Here is a 27146-nt window from a genome sequence, read left to right on the forward strand (position 1 = left end):
GGAAAGCAGGGGGGAGCGGGGGCATGTTCCAGGAACTGGGTCCCGGGGCTCCGCCCTCCTGTGAGCCCAAGAGCGGCTGTGTGAGGGGTCTTCCCTCTTCATCCAAGCTGCTGCCTGCCTTCCTCTTCCCTCAAGAGGCAAGGCAGTGGGAGGGGCTGGAATTTTTTTTTTAGTTCATGTTTTTAATTGGCTTAAATTACAAAGGTCCCCCAGGAGGCCCCGGGAGGAGGGCACAGCCTGGGAGAGGCAGAGATCCATGGCCAGCAGCCCACCCCCACCTGCCACCCACTCCCCAACAAGGGTCCCAGACTCTTTTAATAATCCTAAAAAAACCGATGAGAGCGCAGGCAGATGAAGAGCCCCTTCATCTTCACACGGGTGACAGGCTGCCCTGCCCTGCCCAGGGCCCTGGGCCTCCCCAGCCAAGTCAGGTGCCCAGCCCAGACCCTACCCTGGCAAGGCGGGGGACAGCAATCTGCTCCTCCAGGAGGCAGGGCGCCATGTAAACATCAGCAGGCCAGACCCCGCTTCCTCCAGCCAGTGGGGCCCCGGAGTCCAGTGCTCCACCCCACAGCCTGCTCAGACAGTCTACTCCAGGCACTGCGTGGCTTGGTGGAGGGTGACAGCCTGGGGCCAGGTCCTATGTGGGCAGCGCAAGCCCAGCTGGCACCCTTTCTGGCTCTGGAAGTGGTGGCGACAGGACCCTGGCCTGCAGGGTGGGAGGGGGCACAGTCACGCCTGGGCCCCCAGCTCGCTGATGCGCTGTCGCAGGTGAAAGGCAAATTCAAACATGGTGGCTGCGAGGCTCTGGTGGATGAGGTACCGGGGCAGGCGGCCCTGGGGGAAGGCAGGCAGAAGTCACTTGATGGCCTGCCCTCAGCAGGGTCTCCCCTTGCAGCTGGCACCAGCAGGGGGGCTCTGGGCCAGAATGCAGGTGCAGCTCTGGAATCCAGCCTGGGCTGCCCTCTCCCACTCACCCCTGGCAGGAAGAACATGCTGGGCCTGGCTCTTGGCACCAGCCACACAAACAGACCAGGGTGGGGCTGGGCTGGCCGCCAGCCACCCTTCCTCAGGGCCTCAGGACTCAGAGGTAAGAAGGAGGGGCACATGCCCTACAGCAACCCAGGGCTAAGAGACCATCTGGACCCTGACCCAAATTTTCAAGTAAGAAAGGAGGCTGACAAAGGGGAGGCCCAGGCATGGCAGAGAGCCCCCAAGGTCATGCAGCAATCAAGTCAGCAGCAGGGTCCCCTCCACTCCACGGAACCCACCTGGCAGCCCCCCAGCACCCCACCTTGAGATCTGTATTAAGAATCCAGACAAAGGTGCAGACACGGGGGTTACTGGCCGACTTGAGCACGATGAAGCCCCCAGGGCCATTCTCTCCCCTATGGAAAGAGGCGTCACTGGGGGGGCTTTGGAACAGAGTGAGGCCCTGACACCCCCCCGCAGTCCCCACCACTCACACTCCATTCTTGGCCCAGCTGGGACTGGGCTGGAAGCAGAAAGGCAGAGCTACCCTGTCTGAACAAGGCTTAGCACAGGTGTCCCACGGGCTGCAGAATCAGCCCTCCACCCCCACCCACTCTGTGATGCTTGAATCCTCCTACAACAGCCTGTTGGTGCTTGCACACCCCCAGGGACAGAGAGCTCACCACCTTCCCAGCCATCATCCACTCTGTCCAGAGATTCTAGGTCAGCCCTGCTATGGCAGAGTAGGCTGGGCTGGTGCTTCTTACCCCTTCCCCTTCAGGAAGGGACACCTGCTCAGGAGAAGGCTAAGCCTGGGAGGCACAGTTCACATCCCGTCACCATTTCATTCTCCCTCAGCTCCACTGAGCACGCCTAAGCCCATTCTGCAGATAAGGAAGTTGGCATCCAGAGAGGAAGTGAGCTTCCCTGCACCCAGCAAGTCTGTCCAATGCCCAAAGCAGAGCCTGGCATCCTATTCAAAGAATAGTGCTCCTGCCAGAACCCAGGAGGGGACGGGGAAGAGTGGGGTCTATGGGAGGGGGTCACCCGCAGCACCACAGCCTGACTGGACAAAAGGGAAGACTCCAGAAGCCCAGGCACAGATGCGGGAAGGCCATAATCCCTTTATCTTTGGGGGACTCCTGAGCCAGCCACTCCAGAGAAAGATGAGGGAGTGAGGACAGGGTGAGGGGGACAAAGGGGACCCGAGTCTCCTTAGGCAGGAAGATGAAACCCAGAGCATAGAGCCTCCTGCTCAGGTCAATCAGCCCAGAGTCAGCACATGGCTCTCAGGCCCCTTCCCTGCACGGGTCCCCATCCATGGTCTACCCCAGCCAGCCACTGCCGCACGTCCTGTCCAGCCTTGGTGGCTTGGTTCCAGCTGTCCACCACCCCCCACCTCCACAGACAGAGCAGCAAGATTAGCAGGATTAGTGGCCGGGAGGAGCAGAGCCCAGCGGGACAGGGAACAGGAACGCAGCCTCAGCAGGGGAAGTGCCCAGCTGTACACGCTGTACTCTGCACTGCTCAATGCTCCCAGGGGAGGGGCTGGCAGGGGTGACCCCAGGCAAAGTGAGGCTCACCGGACATATTTGTGCGTCGGGGGCTTGGCACTGTGTATGGTGGCGATCCCTGATGACAAGTATCGGTCCCTGCGCCGCTCAATGCGCCGGACATTCACGAAGTCCCTGGGGGAGGGAGGGTTAGTTCAGGGGACAATGACCCAAGGCCAAAGTGCAGAAGACCTGGCTGAGAGGAGGGGGCCCGGCAGGGACTCACCTTGGGGAGACCACGCCGCCCGCAGCCCCTGCAGACACGTCATAGGAGATGAGGGTGTTGTCTTCCACTCGCTGCAGGATCTGAGGGCCGTCAATGGAGACTTGGAACAGGTCGCCCCAGGAAAACCCCAGGGATGGGAACACCTCAGGCCCCTTTACTAACTAACTGCTATTGCCATCCGCAGGCCCTGGGCAGCGCCTGATGAGCACTCCTCCTGCCCTCCTCCCGACCCTCTCGAGCAGGCACTGTTACCATCACACCCACTGTACAGATGGGGCAGCTGAGGCGCTGAGTGCTTCAGTGATCCCACTGGGGAGTGGCTGTGCCCCCATCTGTGCCTTAAGAGGCAGCCAGGCTGGGCTCACCTGGCAGGCAGTCACTGTTTTGTTCCACAGCACCATCCTCTCGGGCTGCAGGATCACCTCCTGGTACACGAGCTCCGCAGGGCAGGGCAGGAAGGTCTGGGACAGGGCGGCAGAGGGCTGGGTGGTGCCAGATGGGCTCGGGCAGACCAACCCTTCCCTCTTGGTGGGGGGCACCCACCAGAGGGCCCCTCGGCCCCTTCCTGGAGCCTCCTGTGCTGTCTGGGGCTCCAGGACACCCGCTCCCCTCACTTACCTTCAGGATAAACGTCTTGCCGTGAAAGGGAACTTCGATGGTGTACACAGTGTCCCCATATTCCTGTGGCAGGGACAGAAGGTGGCAGGGAGGAGAGTGGAGGCAGGGGGTGGGCTGGTGGCACAGAAATGGGTGACAGGCAGGGCAGGTTTTTAACAGCTCAGGGTGGAAAACTCCAGGAGTTTGGGGATACCTGAGCAGCTGTTACAAAACAGCAGCTCTAACAAACCTATGGCACTGGTGAGAGAGAGGCTTTTGATGCCGAGTTAAAAGATGGGGGGACAGCTGTGGCTGCAACCACAAAAAAACCATGTCTCCAGGCCAATGGGGCTGCCACAAGAACTGGCCAGAGAGAGGGACTGGGGCATGTTTCCTTCTGTTTTCCAAGCTCTCTACGATCTTTGTAGATAATGTTGTTTTGATCATGAAACGAAACAACGGATGCAGAGCAGAAGCCTGGCTTCCCCTTCAAAGCCTGGAGCCAAGGGGGCAGAACAGCAAGGAAGTAACGACAGGGGGGTGTGGGGAAGGGGGGTCGAGGGGTGCGGGGGAAACGTCCAATCCAGCCCAGCCTCCTGCCAACCCGAGGGCCCAGCTCCCTCTCTTGGGGCAGGAATATGGCTCCAACCCATGTAATCTTTGGGTTTCTTCCTCAGGCCTCAGAAAAAGAGAACAGAAACTCCTAACACGCATGGGAAGGTCAGGTGGGAGAGGGCTTCTTACATTATTCTTCTCAAACTTCCAGTTCTCTTCCTGGGCCAAGATCTGGTCCACCACTGCTGTGGCCTCCTTCCCCTGGCGGATGTACTCCCGCTCCTGGACGGAAGCAGGAGGCAGGAAGGGGTCAGCCTGGGGCCTGCAGCCTACCATGTTCGTGGCCTGTTCTCTCTCTAGACATACCACATGCTTCCCAGAGGGGCCTGGCCCAGCCACATGTGGGATCTGGGCTGGTCTCCCTGGGCCCTGCAGGCTTGTGGCTGCTCCTCCTGTGCGCCCAGGCATGAGGCAGACCGGGGGGCCGGACTGGTGGTGGGGCAGACACTCGGATGGGCACTGCCCAAGGTTCAGCCTCTACTGGGAAACCCCTGCCCATCCCGGCTGACCCCCGCATCGGCCCTCCTCCAGGCACCCATTCCAAGGGCAGGGGTTAGGGGTAGGCAGACAAATACCTGAGCAGAGAAACTTTTCTTCCCAGCAACTTCTTCATCTGATTCATTGTCAGACCCTGCAGAAAACAGGCGCAGATGACAATGGCAAGGGGTGGGGAGAGAGTGTGGGGAGGTAGTGGGGTTCGGGTATGTGAGTGCAAGGATGTGGGGGATAAAAGTGTGTGGGAGAGGGTTGTTGGCTTTCCCCAGGGAGCCTGATAGAAGGAATAGAAAGAACAGACCCAGCCTACCCCATTCCTCACAAGGCCCCTCCCTGAAAGCAGTTACCCCACACACCAGCCCTCACCTGCAAAGGATTCTGGGGGTGAATAGAATTGTCCCTCGGACAGAGCACCGGAGAACAGCAGGGGTCCACGGGCAACAGCAGCCTGGGCGGCAAGATACCCTGGAGGAGCAGACTCCGTCCCAGACCGAGGACAGTTACACCCTAGCAGCCTGGGGTACCCCCACCCAAGCTCCCCCTCAGGCTACTGGAGGCTGCTCAGAGGTGGCGAGATGCTTCAGACTGACTCTCATGCCCACAACTCCCCTCTCTTGGGGCTGGGGTAACCCTCGCTGCACCCCCCTACCCGCGAGCACTCACATCGCTCCTCTTCGGCTTCCTGGGGTAGGACTTTGAAGTCAAGGAACCAGGTCTCCAACCAGGCGAGGACAAAGGAGACGATGGGGAGCAGGTAGCCAAATGCCCCTTTGCTGAGCAGCTGTGAAGGGAGGGGGCTGAGCTCCATGGCAGGGGTCACCCCAAACCCAGAGCCCCCTCCTGCGGCTACCAACTCTAGCCAGCCAAACGGGCATACACCCCATTCCTGGTAGCAGCTGCTTGGGAACCCTCTCAAGTCTGCAGCAGGATAAACTGGGGTTAGGCTGGAGAAGGAACTTTCTGATTCCTGGAGCTGCAGGGGGCTAAGTCAGGGAAGCAGGTGAAGGATGATTCCTTAGAGATACCAAAGGACAGGATTCTCTCTCCCTCTAACCCGGACAACAGGGGCAGACACCCCAAATTAGAGAAATGCTCCTCTCTAGAAGCATACCACTCAGGTCTGATGCCCACCAGACCGGCCAGACCCTGAGCCACTGACCTCAGAGAGGATGACCTTGACAATAAGGAATGCACTGGACACCAGCGTCGTGACCTGCCCAGGGGAGGGAGGGAGGAAGGGGAAGGCAGAGGCTGGGAAGTGAGTTCTCCTCCATCCCATCCCTTCCACCAACCCTGCCAAGGCCCAGAAGCTGCCAGGAAAGTGGCATCTTACCGCAATCACCCACCAGTGCCGGAGCCGCAGCACGGCATAGCCCAGGAGCAGTCCAGAGAAGCGGAAGAAGGCCAGGACCTGGTGGGGGATGGGAGCCAGGCAGTCACAGGAAGCTACTGCCCCCCACCCTGCTGCAGGCTGACCTCCCCTCTGGTCCTGCCCCCACGTTCCCTTCCTATGGGCATGCACACCTCAGGGGACAATGACTGAGTTAGCATTTCTCTGGGACAATTTGGATGTAACCTTGGACAGGGGTCTTATCTTCCCTCTCCCACCTGGGGCTCTCTGAAGGGGGCTTTGTGGAGGAAAGTTTTTTTTGTTTTTTTTTTGAGATAGAGTCTCGCTCTGTCGCCCAGGCTGAAGTGCGGTGGCACGATCTCAGCTCACTGCAACCTCTGCCTCCCAGGTTCAAGTGATTCTCTTGCCTCAGCCTCCCAAGTAGCTGGGATTATGGGCACGCACCACCATGCCCAGCTAATTTTTTGTATTTTTAGTAGAGACGGGGTTTCACCATGATGGCCAAGCTGGTTTCGAACTCCTAACCTCAAGTGATCCACCCATCTCAGCCTCCCAAAGTGCTAGGATTACAGGCGTGAGCCACTGCACCCAGCCTTGTGGAGTAAAGATTTAAACGACTGATGGCTCCTGAAGGATGGGAGCCGAGTCTCTGATCAGACTGGATATATGCTGCAGAAAGAGAACCCAGCGGAAGTCATTTCCTTGCTCCCTCTCTGCCTCCGGGGTCCCCAGGATCTCCCAAGGCCACTCACGAAGATGTCGAAGAAGGAAGTTTTAAAGTTGTACTGGATGATCTCCTGCTCTAAGTTCTTACGGATGCCTGTGTTGGTCTGTGAGAGGGAGACAGGAAGAGCTCTGCAGGTAGAAGAAAGGGCCTGGGGCTGCCCCTCACCTCCCGGAAGGGGCAAGAGGTAGGGGATGGAGGAACCTGGAGGGGAGGCTGTTGGTGCTAAGCCACCACCCAGGGGGCCCTGGAAGCACCAAGGGAGCTCAGCCCAAGGCCAGAGACCTCAGGCACCAATACCACTTCTCTAAGGATCCAGGCCGCCCCTATGGGCAGGGCTAGCTTCCAGCACCCTGCCCAGGAAGGGGCAGGCTTGGAGGCTTCCGGGCTGTGCAGGGGAGGCAATGCGCCCTACACAGGGCCAGCAGAAGGGCACCGGAAGCCCACCTCTGACAGAATCCCATCTCCCTCCCAGCACTGCGGTGCTCCATCTTCCCAGCCATAATTCATCTGGGCTGATAGGGGGTGGGGGTGGGCAGTGGTGTCAGACGGAGCCTCAGGTGGCAAATCAATTGATTAGGTTTATGCTTAATGGGCAAAATCCATTGCGCTGCTGGAGAGGGTGAAGTGGAGATGGAGTGGATGTGTCCTTGCCCCTGTCCCTACCCCAGCCTGCCAGACATTTTCACCAGGACCCCTGAGGCCTTGGCCCCGACTCCAGTGTCCAGAGGTCTGAGGGAACTGGATGAACACCAGGCCAGACTGTGGCCTGACTTCTCGGAAGGACGGGGATGACAGGCCTAGGCTGGAGAAGGGAGGACATAGGGACTCTGGGCGATGGAGCCCAGGAACCCTGGAGAGGAAGACCCCTCACAACCGCCTAGACTGGGGCTTCGGCTCTCCAGCAGGGCAGCCAAATCTGGGGGGGCTTTTTAAAGATACAGATGCTCCCGCACTGAGCACACAGCCCCACCATGTGCCTCTTCCCGAAGCCCACCCCAGCTCCACAAAATCTGATGCCACCTCTCCTCCGGCTGCTGGTGAGGCCCCCAGGCCTGCCACCTACCCACCCCATCCCACCCAACCTACACCACCCAGCACTCCTCTTGCCCCTCAGACTCTGCCCTGGGCTCTGCAGCCCCTTCCACCCTCAGTCAATGGGCCTCAGAGCTTTGTCCTCCTTCCTCTTCTTTCCAGCCTGGGCACCCACCAGTGCTGACTGATCAGGACTCGGGAGAGCCAAGTCTCAGCCCCTGCTTTGCCACTCTCTGGCTCCAAACCCCCTGCTCAGCACAACCCTACTGAATCCTTGTAACCACTGGGCAACACAGACACAGTCTGTCAGCGAACTAAAAATATATGCTCCCAAATACAAAAATAAAACTACAAGACTGAAAATCAATACAATTTTAATTAAATGTCTGCCAAGGGAAACATCATGCGGACTCTACTAATTGTTCAGTGCAGGATTCTGAAATGTTTCATGACATCTGAAAACAATTAGTAAGTTAGATCTTCTCACTTTGCGAGAATTCCCAGGTACGCATGAGGACTACAGAGCAATCGCAGCCAACACAGCCAAATAACTTCAAAAGCACAATTACAGAGGCCAGGCACAGTGGCTCATGTCTCTAATCCCAGCCCTGTGAGGGGCCGAGATGGGAGGATCACTTGAGCCCAGGAGTTTGAGACCAGCCTGGGCAACATAGTGAGACTCCATCTCTACCAGAAAAAAAAAAAAATAGCCAGATGTGGTGGTGTACCTGTGGTCCCAGCTACTGGGGAGGCTGAGGCAGGAGGAACCCATGAACCTAGGAGTTGGAGGCTACAGTGAGCTATGATCACACCACTGCACTCTGGCCTGGCCAACAGAGCGAGACCCTGTCTCAAAACAAAACAAAAGAAAAATTATCAAAATCTTTTCAGCTCTTCTTGGGTAAGGAAACATGTATTCAATGAAGGATACAGGTAAATTTTAGTGTTTGCTTTGATGTTGGATGGGACCTTGAAAAGGAAGTCTGCCTAAGACCTCAGAAGCTCTGCAGAAGGCCCTGAGCCTGCTGGGCCACAGCTTTTTAATGGGTAAGATGGCCCCTAGGGCCATCCATGGCCGTGGCTCCAGCTCACTGAAGGTGCCCGCTCATCTCTGGTGCGCAATCGACAGTCACCCTCAGAGCCCTGTGTCTCCCTCCAGTTCAACATGCCCAGAATCAAACTTAATCTCTTTGCCCCGAGCTGGCCCCTTCTCCGAGCTCATCACCTGTACTAACAAGACATCGTTTTCTTGTCACATAAACTTGAGACCTGGAGGAAGGGCCCTTGCCATCCAGAACTCTGATGGGGAGCCCATGCTGCAAAAGGAAAACGAGGGGAGGACTCGAGGGGCTGAGTCCCTCGCTGAGGTCATCGGGTCAACGCCGAGGAGAAGCTGGGACAGAACTGAGCCTGGGGTGCCCTGCTTCCAGGGCTCCTGCTTCTGTGGGCTTGGCCCTGCCCGGAGACCAGATCAGGCCACTGCCAACTAGACTGTGTTCCTGAGGGTGGGCCAAGCACTGCGTGGGGTGGGGGTGGAGCAGCTCTGGTCTCCAGGCTGCCCAGCAGCATCTCATTAGAGCCACTGGGAACTGGGAGTTTTTCCTGTTTTGCTTCCCACTGTGCCCTCTGCTTTTATTTACTTATTTATTTAAGTCAGGGTCTCACTCTGTCACCCAGGCTGGAATGCAGTGGTGCAATCATGGCTCACTGCAGCCTCAGACTTTTGGACTCAAGCGATCCTCCCACCTCAGACTCCCTAACGGCTGGGACAACAGGTGTGCACCACCACACCTGGCTAGTGTCTGGTTTTAACACAGTGCCTAGGACACAGCAGAGACTCAAAAAATGTTTGCTGAATGAATGAACGAATGAATGAATGAGTGATCAAACAAACGAATGACTGAACCAACTGCAGCCAGAGGGCAGTGGCAGGCAGAAAGAAGACAAAGGTTTCAACAGCTCCGCCAGAGCTGGGTCTCCCCCTCCTCCTCTCTTGGGAGCCTCCACTAGGGGGCAGTATGGGGCAGAGGCCAAGAGCATGAACTCAGCTGGAGGGTGGGTTCAAGGCCGTCGCCTTCACACACATGCGTGCAGAGGGACCTTGGCCAAATGACGCAATCCCTCCGAACCCCTCCACATCCCTTCATCCAGGATATGAGAACCCCTGTTGTTCCTCCCAGTCTTCATTTTACCCAGCTAACCAACCCCAGGGGAGAGGCAGCCCTCCCATGTGGCAGATGAACAAACTGAGGCCCGGGTGGCCTGCAACATGGCCTGTGCCCCCACCTCGCCCCCACTCACATTCAGTTCGATGATCCAGAGCAGGGAGATGAACAGCAGGTCGAAGGTGACGAAGAGACAGAAGGTGCGGCGGACATCAGAGATGGCCCTTCGCTTCTCAGGCTGCGGAAGGAGGTGTGAGGAGAGGCTCTGGCTGTGGGACAGCGAGGAGCCCAGGGAGGCCACGGCGGGCAGGCTGCGCTCCAAGTCTCGAGTCAGCTCCCAGGGCAGCTTGCTCATCCTGGTGGGCCCCCACCTCAGGGTGGGGAGGGCGGGGCCTCAGCGGCAGGGCTGGGGGTGAGGCAAAGGCAGAGTCCTGTCAACCTCCTCCTGTCCCTCCCACACAGCCCCCAGGGCCGCCATTGGCTCCCAAACGCATTTGTCTCCACACTGGGTCCCAAGCCCACGGCCCAGAGCACTGTTGCCCAAATGTCCTCCACCAGCCTGGCTCCCAGGCTGCAGGGTTAAGCATTCCGCTAATTATCTGTCCTCCTTCCTGGTGCTCCTTGCCCCAAGCCCAGCAGCCACAGGGTTCACCCCGGAGGGCTCTGGGGTCCCTCTGCGTGGGCACCTACCCACTCCTGGATCCCTGGGGCCGCAGCCTGCTCCTGTCAGGCCCAGCCCTGAGCTCCAGCCTCTGGTCCTGTCAACAGCCTCTGGGCCTGCCACCACCCCCAGGAGAAGAGGGCCCCAAGCTCTGTTCTTTGTTTTCCAAGCACAAAGCCACATTCCCTCCCAGCAGCCAGTCTTCCCCTCCCACCCCCTAATCCATGGCAACTGGGAGGGCCTTCCTAGAGCAGTGTCTGTGTGCTTGGAGCTATGGAGAGCAGGCATCTTGGTCCCTCTCAGCTCCACCACCCCTTGTCCTGCCCAGGTCCAATCACCACCATCTCTGCCTGGACCACGGAAATCTGCTGCTCACGGGTGGGCCTCCAGGCTGCCTCTCTCACCCTCCTGCTCTTCACATAGCCGGCCTACAGAATGCGTTCCAATGTCCTCCCAGGGTTCCCCACCCTTCTCAGGCTAACAGTCTCCTCCTCACCAGGCCCTCTCAGTCCAGGCCTACAGGGTGGCCTCTGCCCAGCCCTTCTCCTTGTCTTGCTGCCACCGCCACTCTGGCCCTCTTTTACATCCCTCAATATAGCTGCCCTGTCCTGCCTTGGGACCTTGGATCCGGCTCTCCCCATGCCTGGATGTTCTCCCACAGACCTTTCAACAGGCAGCTCAAAAGTCCTCTCCTCAGAGAGCCTCCCACCCTCCTGCTCCAACTCACAGTGTAACATGATACTAGGCTGCCTTCCTTTCTTCAGTGAGCTGGGTCACTATCTGAAATGATCTTTATTGTTTTATTTCACTGTTTACCCTTCTCTCACTAGACTGTAAACTCCACGGCCTCATGGGCTTTATCTGACATGGTCACTGCTGTCTCCCTGGTGCCCAGCACAATGCCTGGCATGCAATAGGTGCTTTGTAATTGATTGTTGAATAAATGAATGCTCAGTGGGTCTCCTGGCCCTCAGCTCCATGCTATACAGCAGACAAGAACAGGGCAAACCCTAAAGAGAGCAGGAAGCAGCCACTCTGGAGGCCAGCCCAGTGCTCTACTGCCCCCCCGTCCCATGCCCACAGATCCACACCCACGTTCACGTCCACTCAGGGCAGGGACGGTTCCTCTTCTTTTACAGATACGACAACCAAGGCCCAGAGAGGTGAATGGACTTACCCAATCCCTTACCATCCTGTGCCAGCATCGGGCTCTCAGGAACCCTAAAGACAAAAGGAACTCTGGCACTCCCTCCCTGCCATGTAGCCCCCAGGCCTAAAGGTCTCTGCCCCACCCATGTGCTGGGCTCTAAGAGGCCCTGTCCCTTGGGTGAGAAGGAAAGGTCCCACTGAAAGAGAGGAAGCCAGGCGCGGTGGCTCACGCCTGTAATCCCAGCACTTTGGGAGGCGGAGGTGGGAGAATCAAGAGGTCAGGAGATCAAGACCATCCTGGCTAACATGGTGAAACCCCGTCTCTACTAAAAATACAAAATAAAAAATTAGCCGGGCGTGGTGACCAGTGCCTGTAGTCCCAGCTATTCAAGAGGCTGAGGCAGAAGAATGGCATGAACCCAGGAGGCAAGGCTTGCAGTGAGCCGACATCACGCCGCTGCATTCCGGCCTGGGCGACAGAGTGAGACTCCATCTCAAAAAAAAAAAAAAAAAAAAAAAAAAAGAGAGAAGAGCTGATCCGGGGAGGCAAAAACTCACCAGCTTGGTGGGGCCTGAGCTTCTGGGACTTGACCAAGAGGCTCCCTGAGTCTCCCGACATTCCAGCACCAGGGAGCAGTTTGGGGGCTAGAGGAAGGGATGCTCTAGATGTTTGCCCTGATCTTGGGAAAGCAAGATCTAACCACTCTCCCCTCCTGACGTGTCCCGCCACACTTTCGCTATGTGGACTACCTTCCTGGGCCCCTCAGTCTACCACGTCCAAAGCAAGCGCAGCTCAGTTTGTGGCTGGCAGGAGGTTCTGAGCAAGCCAGCTCGTCCATCCCTCTGCCCCTGTGCAAGCCCCCACGAACAGGAACTGACTGTTCGCAGCAGAGTCTGAGGGCAGGCGCGGCAGAGGCACCAGGCCAAGGCTATTCCCAACACCACACTCTGAGCCCCATGACAGGTTCATCTCCACAGTGCTACGGAAAAGCTGGGCTCAGCTCTCGAAAGAGGCGATGGGGAGGGGATGTGACAGGCTGCTGGCAATGGGACCCTCAACATCCATCAGCCAGATCTGTGCCAGACTGCATGCTCAGCGCATCCCTCATGGTGACAGGCCACAGCTCCAGGGCAGGTGACATTTCCCTGCCTCTGACGGCCCTTTTGTTTGCAGCCAGACCTGTCTCCCTTCCTCACTCTCTCCATCTCTCCTCATCTTTTGTAACTGTTTCACAAAGTAACTTTCCATCTGTGTGGGGTTTTGTTTTTTTAGAGGCAGGGTCTTGCTCTGTCAACCAGGCGGGAGTGCAGTGGCACGATCATGGCTCACTGCAGCCTTCAACTCCTGAGCTCAAGCGATCCTCCCGCCTCAGCCTCCCAAGTAGCTGAGACCACAGGCGCCCGCCACCACGCCAGGCTAATTCATTTTATTTTTTTTAGAGACAAGGGTCTCACTGTGTTACCCAGGCTGGTCTCAAACTCCCTGGCTCAAGGATCCTCCCGTTTTGGCTTCCCCCGGTGTTGGGATTACAGGCGTGAGTCACTGCGCCTGGCCTGTATTTCCTTTGTAAGTATCTTTTTACCTGTCTCCCTCTCCCTCTCCCATGTCTGTCATTTTAGGTTTGTTTGTTTGAAATGATGGACATTTATCATCTCACAGTTCAGGAGGCTGGAAATCTGAGAAAGGTATTGGGAGGGCCGTGCTCCCTCTGACCCCTTCCTTGCCTCTTCCTGGCTCCTGACGGTGTGCGAGCAATCTGGTGTGACTCGGCTTGTAGCCACACACGCCAACCGGTCTTCGTTGTCACATGGTGCTCTTCCCATGTGTCCATCTTCACACCGCCATCTCCTGATACGGACACCAGTCATACTGGGCCCACCCTCCTCCAGTATGACCTCACCTTGACAGATCACATCAGCAATGACCCCGGTTCCAAATAAGATCACATTCTGAGGTACAGGTGGTTAGGACTTCAACGTATCCTTTTTGGGGGGGACACGATTCAACCCCTAACAGTAACCTTTTTTTTTTTAAGAGATGGGGTGTTCTTGAAGTCCTGGGCTAAAGCAATCCTCCCTTCTTGGTCTCCCAAAGTGCTGGGATTACACGTGTGAGCAGTAACTTATGGCTTTAGTGTCTGCTTTATCCTTTTTATATTTCTTTTGTACAAAGGAATATGCTTTCTTTGTATATATTTCTTTCTTTTTTTTTTTTTTTTTTTTTTTTTAAGACGGAGTCCCACTCTGTGGCCCAGGCTGGAGTGCAGTGGCACGATCCCGGCTCACTGCAACCTCCACCTGCCGGGTTCAAGCGACTCTCCTGCCTCAGCCTCCCGAGTAGCCTGGATTACAGGCGCACACCACTGTGTCCAGCTAACTTTGTATTTTTAGTAGAGATGGGGTTTCACCATGTTGGCCAGGCTGGTCTTGAACTCCCAACCTCAGGTGATCTGCCTGCCTTGGCCTCCCAAAGTGCTGGGATTACAGGCGTGAGCCACCGCACTCAGCCTTATATTTCTTATATCCTTTCTTTCTTACATGGACAGTAGCTTACTACAGATGCGCCCTTGCTTGTTATTTTTTCACTAAACAGTATATCCTGGTGAGCACTCCATGTCAGTTTTACATTGTCTTTCTTGTTCTTTGATAGATGCTTGGTACTCCATTTTATAGACAAACCATAGTTTATTCAGTCTCCCATGAATGAGCACTTAGATTTGTAATTCCAGAAATGCTGCAATGAATAACCTTGAGCATATATATATATATACATATTCCCGTTGTTGGAAATAGATCTTCAAGACAGATTCCTAGAAGTGGTATTGCTGGGTCAAATTGCATATGGTTTTGTGAGGTATTGCCAAGTTCCCTTTGCAGTTTGCACTCCCACTAGCAATGTACAAGAATGCCTGTTTCCCCACAGCCCACAGAACATATCGTCATCCATGTCTGTCTTTATTTTTCCCCATCTGGGTCTTCCTCTCAATCTATCTCCCATTTATGAGTCTTTCTCTCCACTCCCAACAGTCTCTCCCACTTTCTCCACATTTCTCTCTCTCTTCTCTTCTCTAGCTGCCTCTCTCCTCCCTCCCTCCCTCCTTGGTCCTTGCCTCACTTCCAGGTGCTGTCGCTTGCCTACTCCAGTCTACTTCTGTGTCTGTCTGTCTTTCCCTCTGACTTTCTCTCTCCCTGGGGACAGGACTTGGATGGCAGCAGCTTGGGTGTGAGACGCACTTGGAGTGGCAACCACACTGACACTCACATGCCCAGACGTCCCTGTCGAAGCGAGAGACGCAGATGGGGCTAGAGCAGAGGTGTTGCGGGAGCCCGGGAGAGTTGAAGATGCCAGGGAGTGTGGGAGCCAAGCACGGGGGCTCAAAGGCAGGGGCGGGGACAGTTGGCCAAGAGTCAAAGAAAGGGGGTTTGATATCACCCTCCCACCGAAAGCAGCTCAAAGTCCAAATGACAGCCTGTACAGCAGGCAGAGCACTGGCCCAGAGTTAAGGAACCTGTACCCCAGTCTCTGGGCAACCACTAATTCCGCGTAACTCTGGGCAAGTCTTTCTCACCAAGCCTCTGTTCATCTGGGGGAAAGTCAGTGGTTTTTTTCAATCATCTCCCTCCGCCTTTTTTTTAAAGAGAGGATCTCACTCTGTCATCCAGGCTGGAGTCCAGAGGCGTGAACATGGCTCACTGTAGCTTTGACCTCCTGGGCTCAAGTGATCCTCCTGCCTCAGCCTCCCGAGTAACGGGGACCATGGGCACATGCCATTATGCTCCGCTAATTTTTATTTTTTTACTTTTTATTAATTTTTTTTGAGATGGAGTCTCGCTCTGTCGCCCAGGCTGGAGTGCAGTGGCACGATCTTGGCTCACTGCAAGCTCCGCCTCCTGGGTTCAGGTGATTCTCCTGCCTCAGCCTCCTGAGCAGCTGGGACTACAGGCGCCCACCACCATGCCCGGCTAATTTTTTGTATTTTTAGTGGAGACGGGGTTTCACCGTGTTAGCCAGGATGGTCTCGATCTCCTGACCTTGTGATCCGCCCGCCTCAGCCTCCCAAAGTGCTGGGATTACAGGTGTGAGCCACCGCACCCGGCCATGCTCAGCTAATTTTTAAATTTTTGGTAGAGACGAGGTCTATGTTGCCCAGGCTGGTCTTGAACTCCTGGGCTTAAGCGATCCTCCCACTTCAGCCTCCCAAAGTACTGGGATTACAGGCATGAGCCACCGCACCCGGCTACAAACCACCTCCTTTGCAAAGCAAGAGAAACATTTAAAATAGTAATACCTTACTTGGAACCTCAATATATAAAACAGACAAAAACCAGACTGCTATGGGTAAAAGCAGCTACTGAATCCCACCTGTCAGCCTTTCCTCAAACTCCAGCATCACCCTGAGTGAGGCCTCATTGGCTAGGATTTGAAAATGGGGCTCACTCAGATGACTTTGAAAGGCCTTTGAGCTCCATCAGACCACCTGCCAGTCTAAGTGATGAAAACCCACCGTGGCGCGGAACTGCCCTGTGCAGTCCCCAAAGTGCTCATTCTCTGGCTGACTGTAGGCTGCCTAGCCCTGGAGGCATCACAGCTAGCGCCAGCCCCCACCCACCACACCCACCCTCCTGATGAGGGGGAGGCAGGAATGGACAATTCGGAGACAGCCCAGCCCCCTGGGAGCAGCACCCCACCCACTGCCAAAAAAGCCCACTGGTTGCTGTCACTGGCCTCTCCCAAGCACCTTCAGAGTGTCAGGAGGGGAACAGCACGTGTGGTGTGAAAGAGTCTGCCTGGGATGGCTGCAGACTTGACAGTCGAGTGTCTGCGGAAGCTGAACTGCTTGGGGAGGGAGTGAGAGTGGGAGGTAGGGGGGAAAGTGGAGCGTTGTGTTTTTTTCACTTTTTTTGAGACAGAGTCTCGCTCCGTCACCAGGCTGGAGTGCAGTGGCGCTATCTCGGGTCACTGCAACCTCCGCCTCCCAGGTGCAAGCGATTCTCCTGCCTCAGCCTCCCGAGTAGCTGGGACTACAGGTGCCCACCACCAAGCCTGGCTAATTTATGTATTTTTAGTAGGGATGGGGTTTCACCATGTTGGCCAGGATGGTCTCGATCTCTTGACCTCGTGATCCGCCCGCTTCGGCTTCCCAAAGTGCTGGGATTATAGGCGTGAGCCACCGCGCCCGGCAAAAGTGGAGGTTTTACCATCCTGGGTTAGAGGGGGAAGCGGGTGGGGAGGGGGGAAAGTCAGGTAGCAGGGCACAGTGGATTATTCGTGAGGCAAAGGAAAGGGGTGGGCACAGGCCCCCACAACGCCTTCCCAGGCCTTCTCTTCCTTACCCCAGGATACAATAGTACCAGCACCACTCGTAATAGGATTTTGGGTGGTGTTCTGGACTCAGGGCAAACAGGAGGTGGCTGGTATCATGGAAAAAGGAATGGACTCTAAGGTCACGGTTCAAATCTCAGACTGTCCCCTTCTTAGCTGTGTAATCTGGGGCAAGCCATAACCCTTCTGAGACTCAGTTTCTTCAGCTGCATTAAAACAGGCAACAATAGGCTGGGTGTGGTAGCTCAGGCCTGTAATCCCAACACTTTGGGAGGCCAAGGAGGAAGCACTGCTTGAGTTCAGGAGTTCAAGAACAGTCTGGGCAACACAGCAAAGCCCTGTCTCTACAAAAAATACAAAAATTCGCCAGGCGTGGTAGCGCACACCTGCAGTCCCAGCTACTCAGGAGCCTGAGGAGGAAGGATCACTTGAGCCGGGGAGGTGGAGGTTGCAGTGGGCTGAGAATGTGCCACTGCACTCAAGCCTGGGTGACAGAGGGAAACCCTGTCTCAAAACAAAACAAAAAACAACAAACAAAAGGTTAAAATGGTAAGTTTTATGTTATGTATATTTTACCATGACAAGAAAAGGCAAGAAGCCAGACACGGTGGCTCACGCCTATAATCTCAGCACTTTGGGAGGCTGAGGCAGGTGATCACCTGAGGTCAGGAGTTTGAGACCAGCTTGGCCAACATGGCAAAACCCTGTCTCTACTAAATATAGAAAAAATAGTCGGGTGTGGTGGCGTGCACCTGTAGTCCCAACTACTTGGGAGGCTGAGGTGGGAGGATTGATTGAACCTGAGGGGCGGAGGTTGCAGTGAGCCAAGATCCTGCCACTGCACTCCAGTCTGGGTGACAGAGTGAGACTCCATCTCAAAAAAAAAAAAAAAGGGCAAGAATCCCTATGTCACAGGGCTGGGTGTTGAGGTAGGTGTCAGGAGGGAGTATGGTAAGTGCTTGGTCAGTGGTGGTTGAGACAGACTAAGTAGCTGGCAAGACTTTTCGGGTAAGACAGGGCTAGAAGCGGTGGCTCAGCCCTTTGGAAGGCTGAGGTGGGAGGAACACTTGAGGTCAGGAGTTTGAGGCCAGCCTGGCCAACATGGTGAAACTTCGTCTCTACTAAGCATACAAAAAAATTAGCTGGGCATGGTGGTGCGTGCCTGTAATCCCAGCTACTTGGGAGGCTGAGGCAGGAGAATCATTTGAACCCGGGAAGCGGAGGTTGCAATGAGCCGAGATCACACCATTGCACTTCCGCCCGGGTGACACAGCGAGACTCTGTCTCAAAAAAACAAAACAAAACAAAAACCTTTCAAGTAAGAGGGAAATTTTGAGCAGGGGAGGTTAAATACACTATAGTGACATGTAATAAAAATCACCCTAAAAGGGTTCAAATCTGAACTCTACAATTCACCTGCTGTGTGGCTCAGAGCAAGCTCCGTAACCCTCTAGCCTGGTTCCTTCATCTATAGAAAGGCCAGGTTATTCCAGCTGCAGGCAGAGGTGAATTCCAGGTTGGGGGAGGGGCAGGAAGTAGAGGACTGTCCTGGCTCCTGGCAGAGGCTCTTAGGGGAGTGCAGGGGCTGATCTCTACTCTGTCCTCTTGAGACTGACCCCTCTGCAATTGCAAGCTCCCACCCAGGGAGCAGCATCGGCTGCCCCTTCACGCAGACAGAAGAGGAGGACAGCAGGATGGCTAAGCCGCCTCCCACTCACCCACCCCCAATTTTGAATTTCCACAAATCTCAGGCTGCAGAGCCACAGACGGGGGTTCCTTGCTAGCCCTTCGTCATACCCCAGGCCAGAAGCTCCAGCCACCTTTCTTCAGGCAGGCAGCTCCAAAGCCAGGTTGACCAACGGCAGCTCTCAGTAGGCGTTTCCTAGCCAAGGCAAGTCTGAGATTTTTTTTTTTTTTTTTTTTTTTGAGACAGGGTCTAGCTCTGTCGCCCATGCTGGAGTGCGGTGGTGTGATTACAGCTCATTGCAGCCTCAAACACTCCCCGGCTCAAGTGATCTTCCCACCTCAGTCTCCTGAGTAGCTGGGACTACAGGCAGACACCACCATGCCTGACTAATTTTTCTTTTTTTCTTCTTTTTTTTTTTTTTTGTAGAGACAGGATCTCACTATGTTGCCCAGGCTGGTCTCAAACTCTCGGACTCAAGCAATCTCCCCACCTCAGCCTCCCAAAGTGCTGGAATTACACCACACTTAGGCTTTTATACCTGGCCTAGGTCTGTGATTTGAACAAGCCACCTACTCATTGTGCAAGCCTCCACTGCTGCATCTGTAAACTGAGGCTACCTGTCTTGACCCTGGGCTGTCTGAGGCACCAAAGGAGACAATGATAACTATAGCGTGCCTAGGACAGTGCCTGGCACCACAGAGTAACTGGTTAACGTCTAACCACATAGACATTAACTACCATCACCACTTCGAGTCTCCTGGCCCTTCCCCACCTCCTAGCCTCCCAGGGAGGGCTGGGCCAAACTTTACGAGTTCCAGCTAGAGCTTATTACACAGAGCTGTGCCCTGGGATTCAGGGGGAGGGGGAACAAGTCTCATCTATATCCAAAGATGACTCACATCTCTGGGCAGAGTGGGTTCTCCAAATCCCCCAGATGCTAGAGGAACAGTAGACACAGGTCCTCCACACAACCCCCTCCCATAATCCACAGGAAATGCTAGCACCAGCACCCCCTGCTCATGGGGGCTTCCCAGGGGGTCCCTAACTCAGTACAAATCAGGAAGGATCCGTGAAGCTAAGAGAACTGGACTCCACGCCAGAAGATGGGTCAAACCTCAGATTTCCACCTTGCTAGTCACTTAACCTCACCATGCCTCAGTTTCCTCCCCTGTAAAATGGGGTTAACAATATCACCTATTCCTTGCAGGTTTATATGGATTAAATGACTTACTCAATGCAATGGCCTAGAAGAGATTCTGACACAGAGTGGTGCCTGCATGAGGGTTAGCTGGGATTACTTTCCTGCTCTTCTCCAGAGAAAGAGAGAGTCTTGAGCTCTGACTGACTGGTGAGATGGCTTCAGGCCAGGGCTGGGGTTGTTTTGAGTCAAGCAGCCCTGTCAACGCCAAGTTAATGGAGACTCCACAGAGGGTAGAAGGCAGAGGCCCTGGGTGTAGAGGAGGTTGGCCTTGGTCTGTGTCCTGCTGCTGGCTGGCCCAGGAGGGTGCTAGTTAGGGGAACGCAGGATAACAGACCAGACAGGCTGCACTGCATCCAGATGGGTCGGTGCAGAAGACACAGATCCAGCTGGCCGTGGCCTGCGATGGCACCCTGCAGACACCATCTCCTTAATGCATCACACCCCTTCCCAGAAGCTGTAGTGATGACTCATGGGAAGGAGAGCTGCCCACAGTCCCCCAGCCAGGAAGAGGCAGAGTGGAGCCTACCCCAGAGGAACATGACCTTCCCCCATGCCAGGCTGGGACCTTCTAAGTACAAATGTTGCTGCCTGCAAGAGTCCTTGCTAGCTGGGGGACAGTGTGTCAAGAGGCCCTCTTTGGGCTTAGCATTCACCTGGTCACACCTCCCTTCCACATCCAAACCATGAGCAAATCCTGTTGTCTCTTCCTGCAAAATCTGGCCAGTATCTGCCCACTGCTCACCTACCACTATGTCACCCTGTCCAGGCCATCACCTCTACCTGCCACTCTTCCTTGTCCTCACCCCTTCAGGCTGTTCTCAACACAGCAGCCAGAGGGATCCTGTTAAAAGCCAGATCACATCTCCCCAGTGCCCCAACCTCCAATGGCTTCCCCAGAATAAAAGCGTAAGTCCCCACCCTAGCCTACAAGTCCTCCTCTTCCCCTTTCCTCTTCCCCTCGAGCCCTCTACTCCAGCCATACTGGTCCCTCGCTGTCCGCGGACACATCAAGCATGCTCCTACCCCAGGGCCCTTGCACCTGCTGCTCTGTTGGGAGCTCCTCCCCAGGTCTTTGCATGACTTGCTCTCTCATTCCAATGAGGTCCCTATGCAAATGTCCCTTTGGAGAGACCATTCCTGAACCCCTATTTAGCCCCCACCCTCCATCCCTTACCCTGCTGTATTTTTCTTCACAGCACTTGTCACCCCTGACATACGATACATTCACTGGTCTGTGTTTACTGCCCATCGTCTCCCACTGGCATGCAAACTCCATGAGAGTAAGGACTTCCTGTGCTTTGCTCCCTGCTGCATGCCCAGTGCCAGAACTGTACCAGGCTCAGAGTGGGTTTCCAGGAAATGCACTGAACGGCCATTTACACGCTTCCCTACAGCAGCACATGCACAAGTGCACATGGACACTCACGCCCAGCCAGGAGAGCGGCCCCTCCCTGCCCAGGCTGCCTCTCCTGGAGCTGGACTTCACCCTCTGCGGGGGTCTTCCCTGCCCAGAGCCCAGGCACTCCCTCCACAAGAAGGCAAGAGGAACTGGTTTCCTGGGGGCCCTCAGGCAGGGTATCTGCTCCCCTCTCTGAGCCTGACTTGCAGGGAGAAGACTCAAGGTGAGTTAACCTTGAGTCTTTGATAACAGGGGAGGGTTAAGGAGGAGGGAGGACTCCAGAACCCAGCACTCTTCTTTTGCTATGGGGGTCAACACTCGCTGCCTCTACTCTGCTGATCATTGGCTGCTCCCAGGACACACCACAGCCCATCGCCTGGGCTCCCTGTTTCTTCATTCTTGAATGACTCCTTCCTTTGGGGAGAACTCTGGCGCTTCAGAGACTAGTTCAAATGTCACCTCCTGGGCAGAGCTTCTCCTCACCCTCCAGACTCCCCTGACCTTTCAGAACTCTGGGTCAGCACTTCCCTTATCACAGCTAGATGTCTCGAGGCCATCTGTCCTAAGCCCTTGAGGTCCAAGTCACAGTCACAGTGCCTGGCCATGAAACATGTCTAGTAAGTTAGCCTGTGGATCCATAATGCCCACCCTGGAACAGGGGAAAGGGTGTGGGTTTGGGGTTGGACACCAGTCCTGGAGGCAAAAACCTAAGGCCATTCCTTATTAGATTGTGTGCCCTTGACCAAATCACTGGGTTTCTCTGAACTTCAGTCTCCTTTTCTGTAAAGTGGGGAGAATATAGTACCTACTTCATAGAGCTTGAAGGGATTAGAAATAACACATGCACAGTGTCTGTGCTTAATTAATAGCAGCTATTACTACTATTGCCCATGGGGACAGTGTTAGAGGCAGGGCCCTGGCCAGGCAGGTCCGGCATAGCATTTTGCCCAAACTGAGAGTCCCAGCAGTACTGCTGAATGGAAGGGTAGACCCTGGCTTCAGGGGGCTGACCCAGAATGACACTTTTTTTTTTTAAGAGACAGGTCTCACTATGTTGCCAGACTGTAGTGTAGTGGCTATTCACAGGCGTGATCATGGGACACTGTGGTCTCAAACTCCTGGGCTCAAGCAATCCTGCCTCAGCCTCCCAAGTAACTCTGGGTCAGCATTTCCCTTATCACAGCTAGATGTTTCGAGGCCATCTGTCCTAAGCCCTTGAGGTCCAAGTCACAGCCACAGTGCATGGCCACGGTACATGTCTAGTAAGTTAGCTAGTCCGTGGATCCGTAATGTCCACCCTGGAACAGGAGAAAGGGTGTGGGTTTGGGGTTGGACATCAATCCTGGAGTCAAAAACTTGGGAGTAGGTTCCCAAGTAGTTGAGCCTACAGGCATGCACCACTGCGCCTGGCTAGGATGGCACATTCAGGGTTACTGGCCCATGCCATCAGCCTCGGGACGGTTGGCTGACTGGCCCTACTGTAGCCCTCCACAGAGAGTTTGGGAAATCCCCTGGAGAAGTGGGAGTGTAGGGAGAGGAGGACACAGCTACAATGACAAATAAGACCCAAAGACAAAGCCTGGCTCCGTTTCTCCTTTCCTTCTGAGGAAGCGGAAGGGGAAGAGTTAAGCCAAATAGAAACAAGACTCACCACCACCACACACTCCTCCCCCCAGCCGGGGAGGCTCTGCGGGTGCAGTGTACAGGAAGACCCTAACACACTGAGATCTACTTGCCCTCCTTTCCCCCTTGTGCCAGGCCCTGTGAATCATCAGGGATGCCCCCAGTTCTGTGATTCCATGACCCCTGACCCACTCAGGACCAGTGAATCAGGCCCCACCTGCCCTCTTCGTGCTGCTACGTAAACCAATGAGGTCGAGTTCCCAAGGTTAGTCTGGAAGTGGCCAGTCATCTTCCAGGAGAGATCTCAGCCCTCTCAAGAAAAGGCCCCCATAGGGCAAGGGACAAGGGGAGGTGGGGGGGGGGGCGGGGGGGAGCCGGTTTCAGCACAGGATCCTCCAGGCACCAACCCTGCCTGGACAAAGCCAGGATTAGCCTCTCCTCAGCCAGAAAAAGGGACACTTATCTTTTGTCCCACTGATGTGGCACCTGCCCCCTTGGAGGCTGGAACCCCAATGCAGTTTCTGGGAGACATGCAGACCTGGAGTCAGGAGACAGCTCTTTAAATCCCTGCTGAGTGATCTTGCCCTTACCTCCCTTGAACCTCAGCTTCCTCAACTGTAAAGTGGAGGCAACAGGCTCTCGCACTCAGTGGAACAGGCAGAAGCTGCCAGATGTGCCGGATTTTTGATCTCCCCCACACTGCTCTCCCTTAACAAGTCTAGCTGTGTGAGAGCCCAACTTAATGCAACACGCAGGTTCCAAGGGCCTACAGCGTACTGAACACAGTGCAAGTCCTGGGGCCACAGGACCCTGCTCTGGTCCATCAGGGACTCTGGGTCTGGTGAGGAAGACTGGCAGATAAATAATACCACGCTGTGATCAGCGCTTTCAGGGAGGAATGAACAAAGGACCGTGGGCTCGGCCGGGCGCGGTGGCTCACGCTTGTAATCCCAGCACTTTGGGAGGCCGAGGCGGGCAGATCACGAGGTCAGGAGATCGAGACCACGGTGAAACCCCGTCTCTACTAAAAATACAAAAAATTAGCCGGGCATGGTGGCGGGCGCCTGTGGTCCCAACTGCTTGGAGAGGCTGAGGCAGGAGAATGGCGTGAACCCGGGAGGCGGAGCTTACAGTGAGCCGAGACTAAGCCACTGCACTCCAGCCTGGGCAACAGAGCGAGACTCCGTCTCAAAAAAAAAAAAAAAAAAAAAAGGACCGTGGGCTCCCAGAGAAGGGATCATCTGACCCAGGCTGGAATGAGTGAAGTCAAAAAAGCCACGGGGAGGAAGGGCCATATGACCCTGGCCTTGAAGAGTCAGCATCTATCAGCTGGAGGCAAGGAGGGTGGGCATTACAGGGAGGCAAAAGAGCTCCAAAGAAGGCCCAGCCCAAAGTCATGCACAATGGCCCTACCCAGCAGGCCTGGCCCCAAACACCAGGTATTAGGCCTCCGGAGCATAGTTGCCCCCAGGCATGGTCCCTGCTGGCTCCCAACTCAAGGGATGCTTCCTCATGGCCAATACAGGAAAGGAATTGCCAGCCTCAGCAGAGGACGCTGCCTCTGTCTTCCTCAGCTCTGTCTCCCCTGTTCCCCCACCCAGCCACCATCTACTGGAGCTCTGTTCAGAGGACCCAGCTTTCTCATCTCTGAGCCCACTCCAGCCTCTGCCTCCATCTGATAAAATCCTCCCGTCGCTTTATAGGCCCCATTAACTGTCAGCTCCTCAGAAGCCGCCCCTGGTCTTTTTCTCCCTCTAGTTCCCAGCTCTATACATTTCTCTAGATTTAATGCTTGCCATGTAACACGCACACACTTCCAGACTGGTTTTCCTGAGCAGACCAGGTCTGAGCCTTTTTCACTCTTGAATCTTCACTCAATAAATCCAGATCCTGTCCCCAGTGTCCTCCACTCCAGCATTTTATTTATTGACAAAGAGCCAGGCTCTATCAAATGACTAGTAAGCCATTTCGACCATCCTCAGGCAACTTATGAAATTAAAAATCATAACTAGTGAACTATGTTGTCCTTACATAATAGTAATAACTATCTTTTTATTTATTTATTTTAGAAACAGGATCTCACTCAGTCCCTCAAACTAGAGTGCAGTGGCACAACCATATCTCGTTGTAACTTCAAATTCCTGGGCTCAAAGGATCCTCCCACACGTACCACCATGCTCAGCTAGTTTTTTAAATTTTTGTAGCGATGGGGTCTCACTATGTTGCCCAGGCTAGTTGCAAACCCCTGGCCTCAAGCGATCCTCCTGCCTTGCCTCCCAAAGTACTAGGATTACATGCATGAGCCACTGCACCCAGGCAACTCACTTTAATTTATTGGGCATTCTTGTGCCTAGCACTGGTTTAAGACCTAAACATACAATATTCCATTCAATCCTCACAACTCTATGAAGTAGGGACATTCCTACCTCCATTTTACAAGTAAGGAAATTGAGGCACTGACTTCATCAAGGTTACCAAACAGGTCAGAACCCAGGCAGTCTGATCCAGGAGTCTGTATTCTCAGCTACTATGCTATTATGGACAGGGTGCTACAGGACACAGAAGGGCAATTAACCTTGGGGGTTAGGCGGAGGCAGCGCTGCCTGCGCTGAAAAACATGTAGAAGGTAGCCCAGCAGACAAGAGAAGGAGGAGGTTTCCAAGCAGTGGGGGCTGGTGTGTGCAAAGTCATGAAGATACGAACAGCAAGGTTAGGCATGGCACATGCTGCAGTGCCGTATTATTGGACCTTAGGGTGCACATAGGAGACTGCTAGGTCAGATCACAGAGAGCTGTGTAAATTGTGCTAGGGGTCCAGCACATAGGCAATAGAAAGCCAGAAAAAGGTTATCAGCAAGGAACTGGCACCATAAGACTTGTGTTCTAAAAGAATCACAAGAGTTACAGTTTAAAGACTGGTTGCAAGCTGCCAGGGCTGGACTGTTGGGAATTGACAATACATCAACAGCATGGTAACAGAAGAGATGGAGCCGGCCCAGGATTGAAGGATGTTCAGGAAGTTGGCAGTACTAGGTCACTTTTAAGATGTGGGACTTGAAAGAGAGGAGAAAGTGTAAGGTAATTACCAGACTTCCGGCTGGGTTGGGGTAGAGGAAGAATTAATCTGCACGGATAAGACTAGTTCGAGTTTGGACCCAGTGAGCTCCATGTGAAGCAGAGCTGTCCCAATGGCCGCTGGATGGGCAAGTGTGGCGCTCCAGGGAAGGGCTGCGCTGAAGACGTGGATCTGGGTATTTAGTTGGTGTAAAGCTGAAGCCGTAGGGGAAAATGAGACCACTGAGATTCAGTGTACAGAGCGAGGGGTTGGGCGACAGAGGAAAACGTGAAGCGGGACTTTGACCGACTGTCAGAGCGGTACGAAGAAAACCAGGAGACACTGACTAAGCCAAAAACGCGGGATGGGGGAACGTGTCATTAGGAATGAGTGTCAATGGTACTATGCACCTCTAAGAACTCAAGACTTTAAAGGGCCCTTTTAATACCAATTAGGAAGTTATTCACGGCCGTTTCGAAAGGAAGGTGGGAGACACGGGATGACACTGAGACGCAGAGCTACCGGAATGCGTAGATGTTTTCCTCTCATCCCAGATTCCGACCCCTCCCCATACCTGCCCCTGCTCATAACACCCAGACACCTCCCCCTCGCCTCTCCCCTCAGTTAAGACGGAGGCTTTGGAAGGAGATCCCGAACGCCCTCCCCGGCCTCCCCAGGATACGCGGGGTCGCCAAAAGTCAGTGCTGGAGACCCCGACCCGCGCGGGGCGGCGCGAGGCCAGGCAGAGGAAGGGGGCGGAACCTGAGACGCAGCGGGTGTGGGAAGGATCGGACGGAACCCAGCACGGACAGCAGGCGGGGAAGCGGATTCGACCGGCGGAAGACGGCCCTCGCACGCCACCCGCTCCCCGCGACCGCTCCGGGACCCACCTGCTCCATGTCAGCCACGGCCCCGGCTCTTCCCGCCCCAACCGCAGTCCGGCTCCGCGGCCTCAGTAGCGCCTAAGAGCGGAAGAAGATCTGCCGGCGGCGCCACTTCCGCCGCTGAGTCCGCCCCCGAGAGTGAAGCGGCACTTGCGTCCGCCTGCGGCCCCGCCCCTTCGCCCCGCCTCCAGCCCTGGCCCTGCGCAGAAGTGGACTCAAAGGCCGGAGTCGAAGTGCTTACCTAAGGGTAGGGGAGTGGGAAGAAGACGAGGGCCGTCGTTGTTAGGCCACACAGGCCTGGCTCTGAGGGAAAAAGGGGAACTTCCCGAGGGGAGTCCTGTGGGGATGGGGAAATCTTTGGAGGAATCCAGTTATTCGAGAAGGACTTCCCCACCCCACCCACCCCACTTGCCTCCTTCAGCCATCCCAAGC

At 55.1% G+C, this 27146-nt stretch overlaps 1 protein-coding gene across 4 annotated transcripts; it reads right to left on the minus strand.

Annotated features, from left to right (window-relative positions):
- Nucleotides 1–161: 161 nt before the first annotated feature.
- STARD3 (StAR related lipid transfer domain containing 3) lies at nucleotides 162–26897 on the minus strand. Of its 4 annotated transcripts, XM_030808239.1 has the most exons (16): nucleotides 26721–26857; nucleotides 11572–11615; nucleotides 9870–10139; nucleotides 6562–6639; nucleotides 5792–5869; nucleotides 5618–5671; nucleotides 5122–5239; nucleotides 4825–4923; nucleotides 4539–4594; nucleotides 4093–4185; nucleotides 3370–3432; nucleotides 3117–3212; nucleotides 2752–2831; nucleotides 2556–2660; nucleotides 1295–1388; nucleotides 174–837 (listed from the first exon to the last, which is right to left on the minus strand). In XM_030808239.1, exons 3-16 carry the CDS (start codon nucleotides 10086–10088, stop codon nucleotides 733–735), a joined length of 1338 nt encoding a protein of 445 aa, XP_030664099.1. In that variant the 5' UTR covers nucleotides 10089–10139; nucleotides 11572–11615; nucleotides 26721–26857; the 3' UTR covers nucleotides 174–732. The 4 variants fall into 4 exon arrangements, 3 of the variants coding, with proteins under 3 accessions (XP_030664096.1, XP_030664099.1, XP_030664098.1); XM_030808236.1 differs by lacking the exon at nucleotides 11572–11615 and having other exon boundaries at nucleotides 162–837; nucleotides 26721–26897; XM_030808238.1 differs by lacking the exons at nucleotides 11572–11615; nucleotides 26721–26857 and adding an exon at nucleotides 10424–10577.
- Between the last annotated feature and the right edge of the window lie 249 nt (nucleotides 26898–27146).

This window comes from Nomascus leucogenys, unplaced genomic scaffold, assembly GCF_006542625.1.
Source record: "Nomascus leucogenys isolate Asia unplaced genomic scaffold, Asia_NLE_v1 Super-Scaffold_285, whole genome shotgun sequence".
Taxonomy (NCBI): Eukaryota; Metazoa; Chordata; class Mammalia; order Primates; family Hylobatidae; genus Nomascus; species Nomascus leucogenys.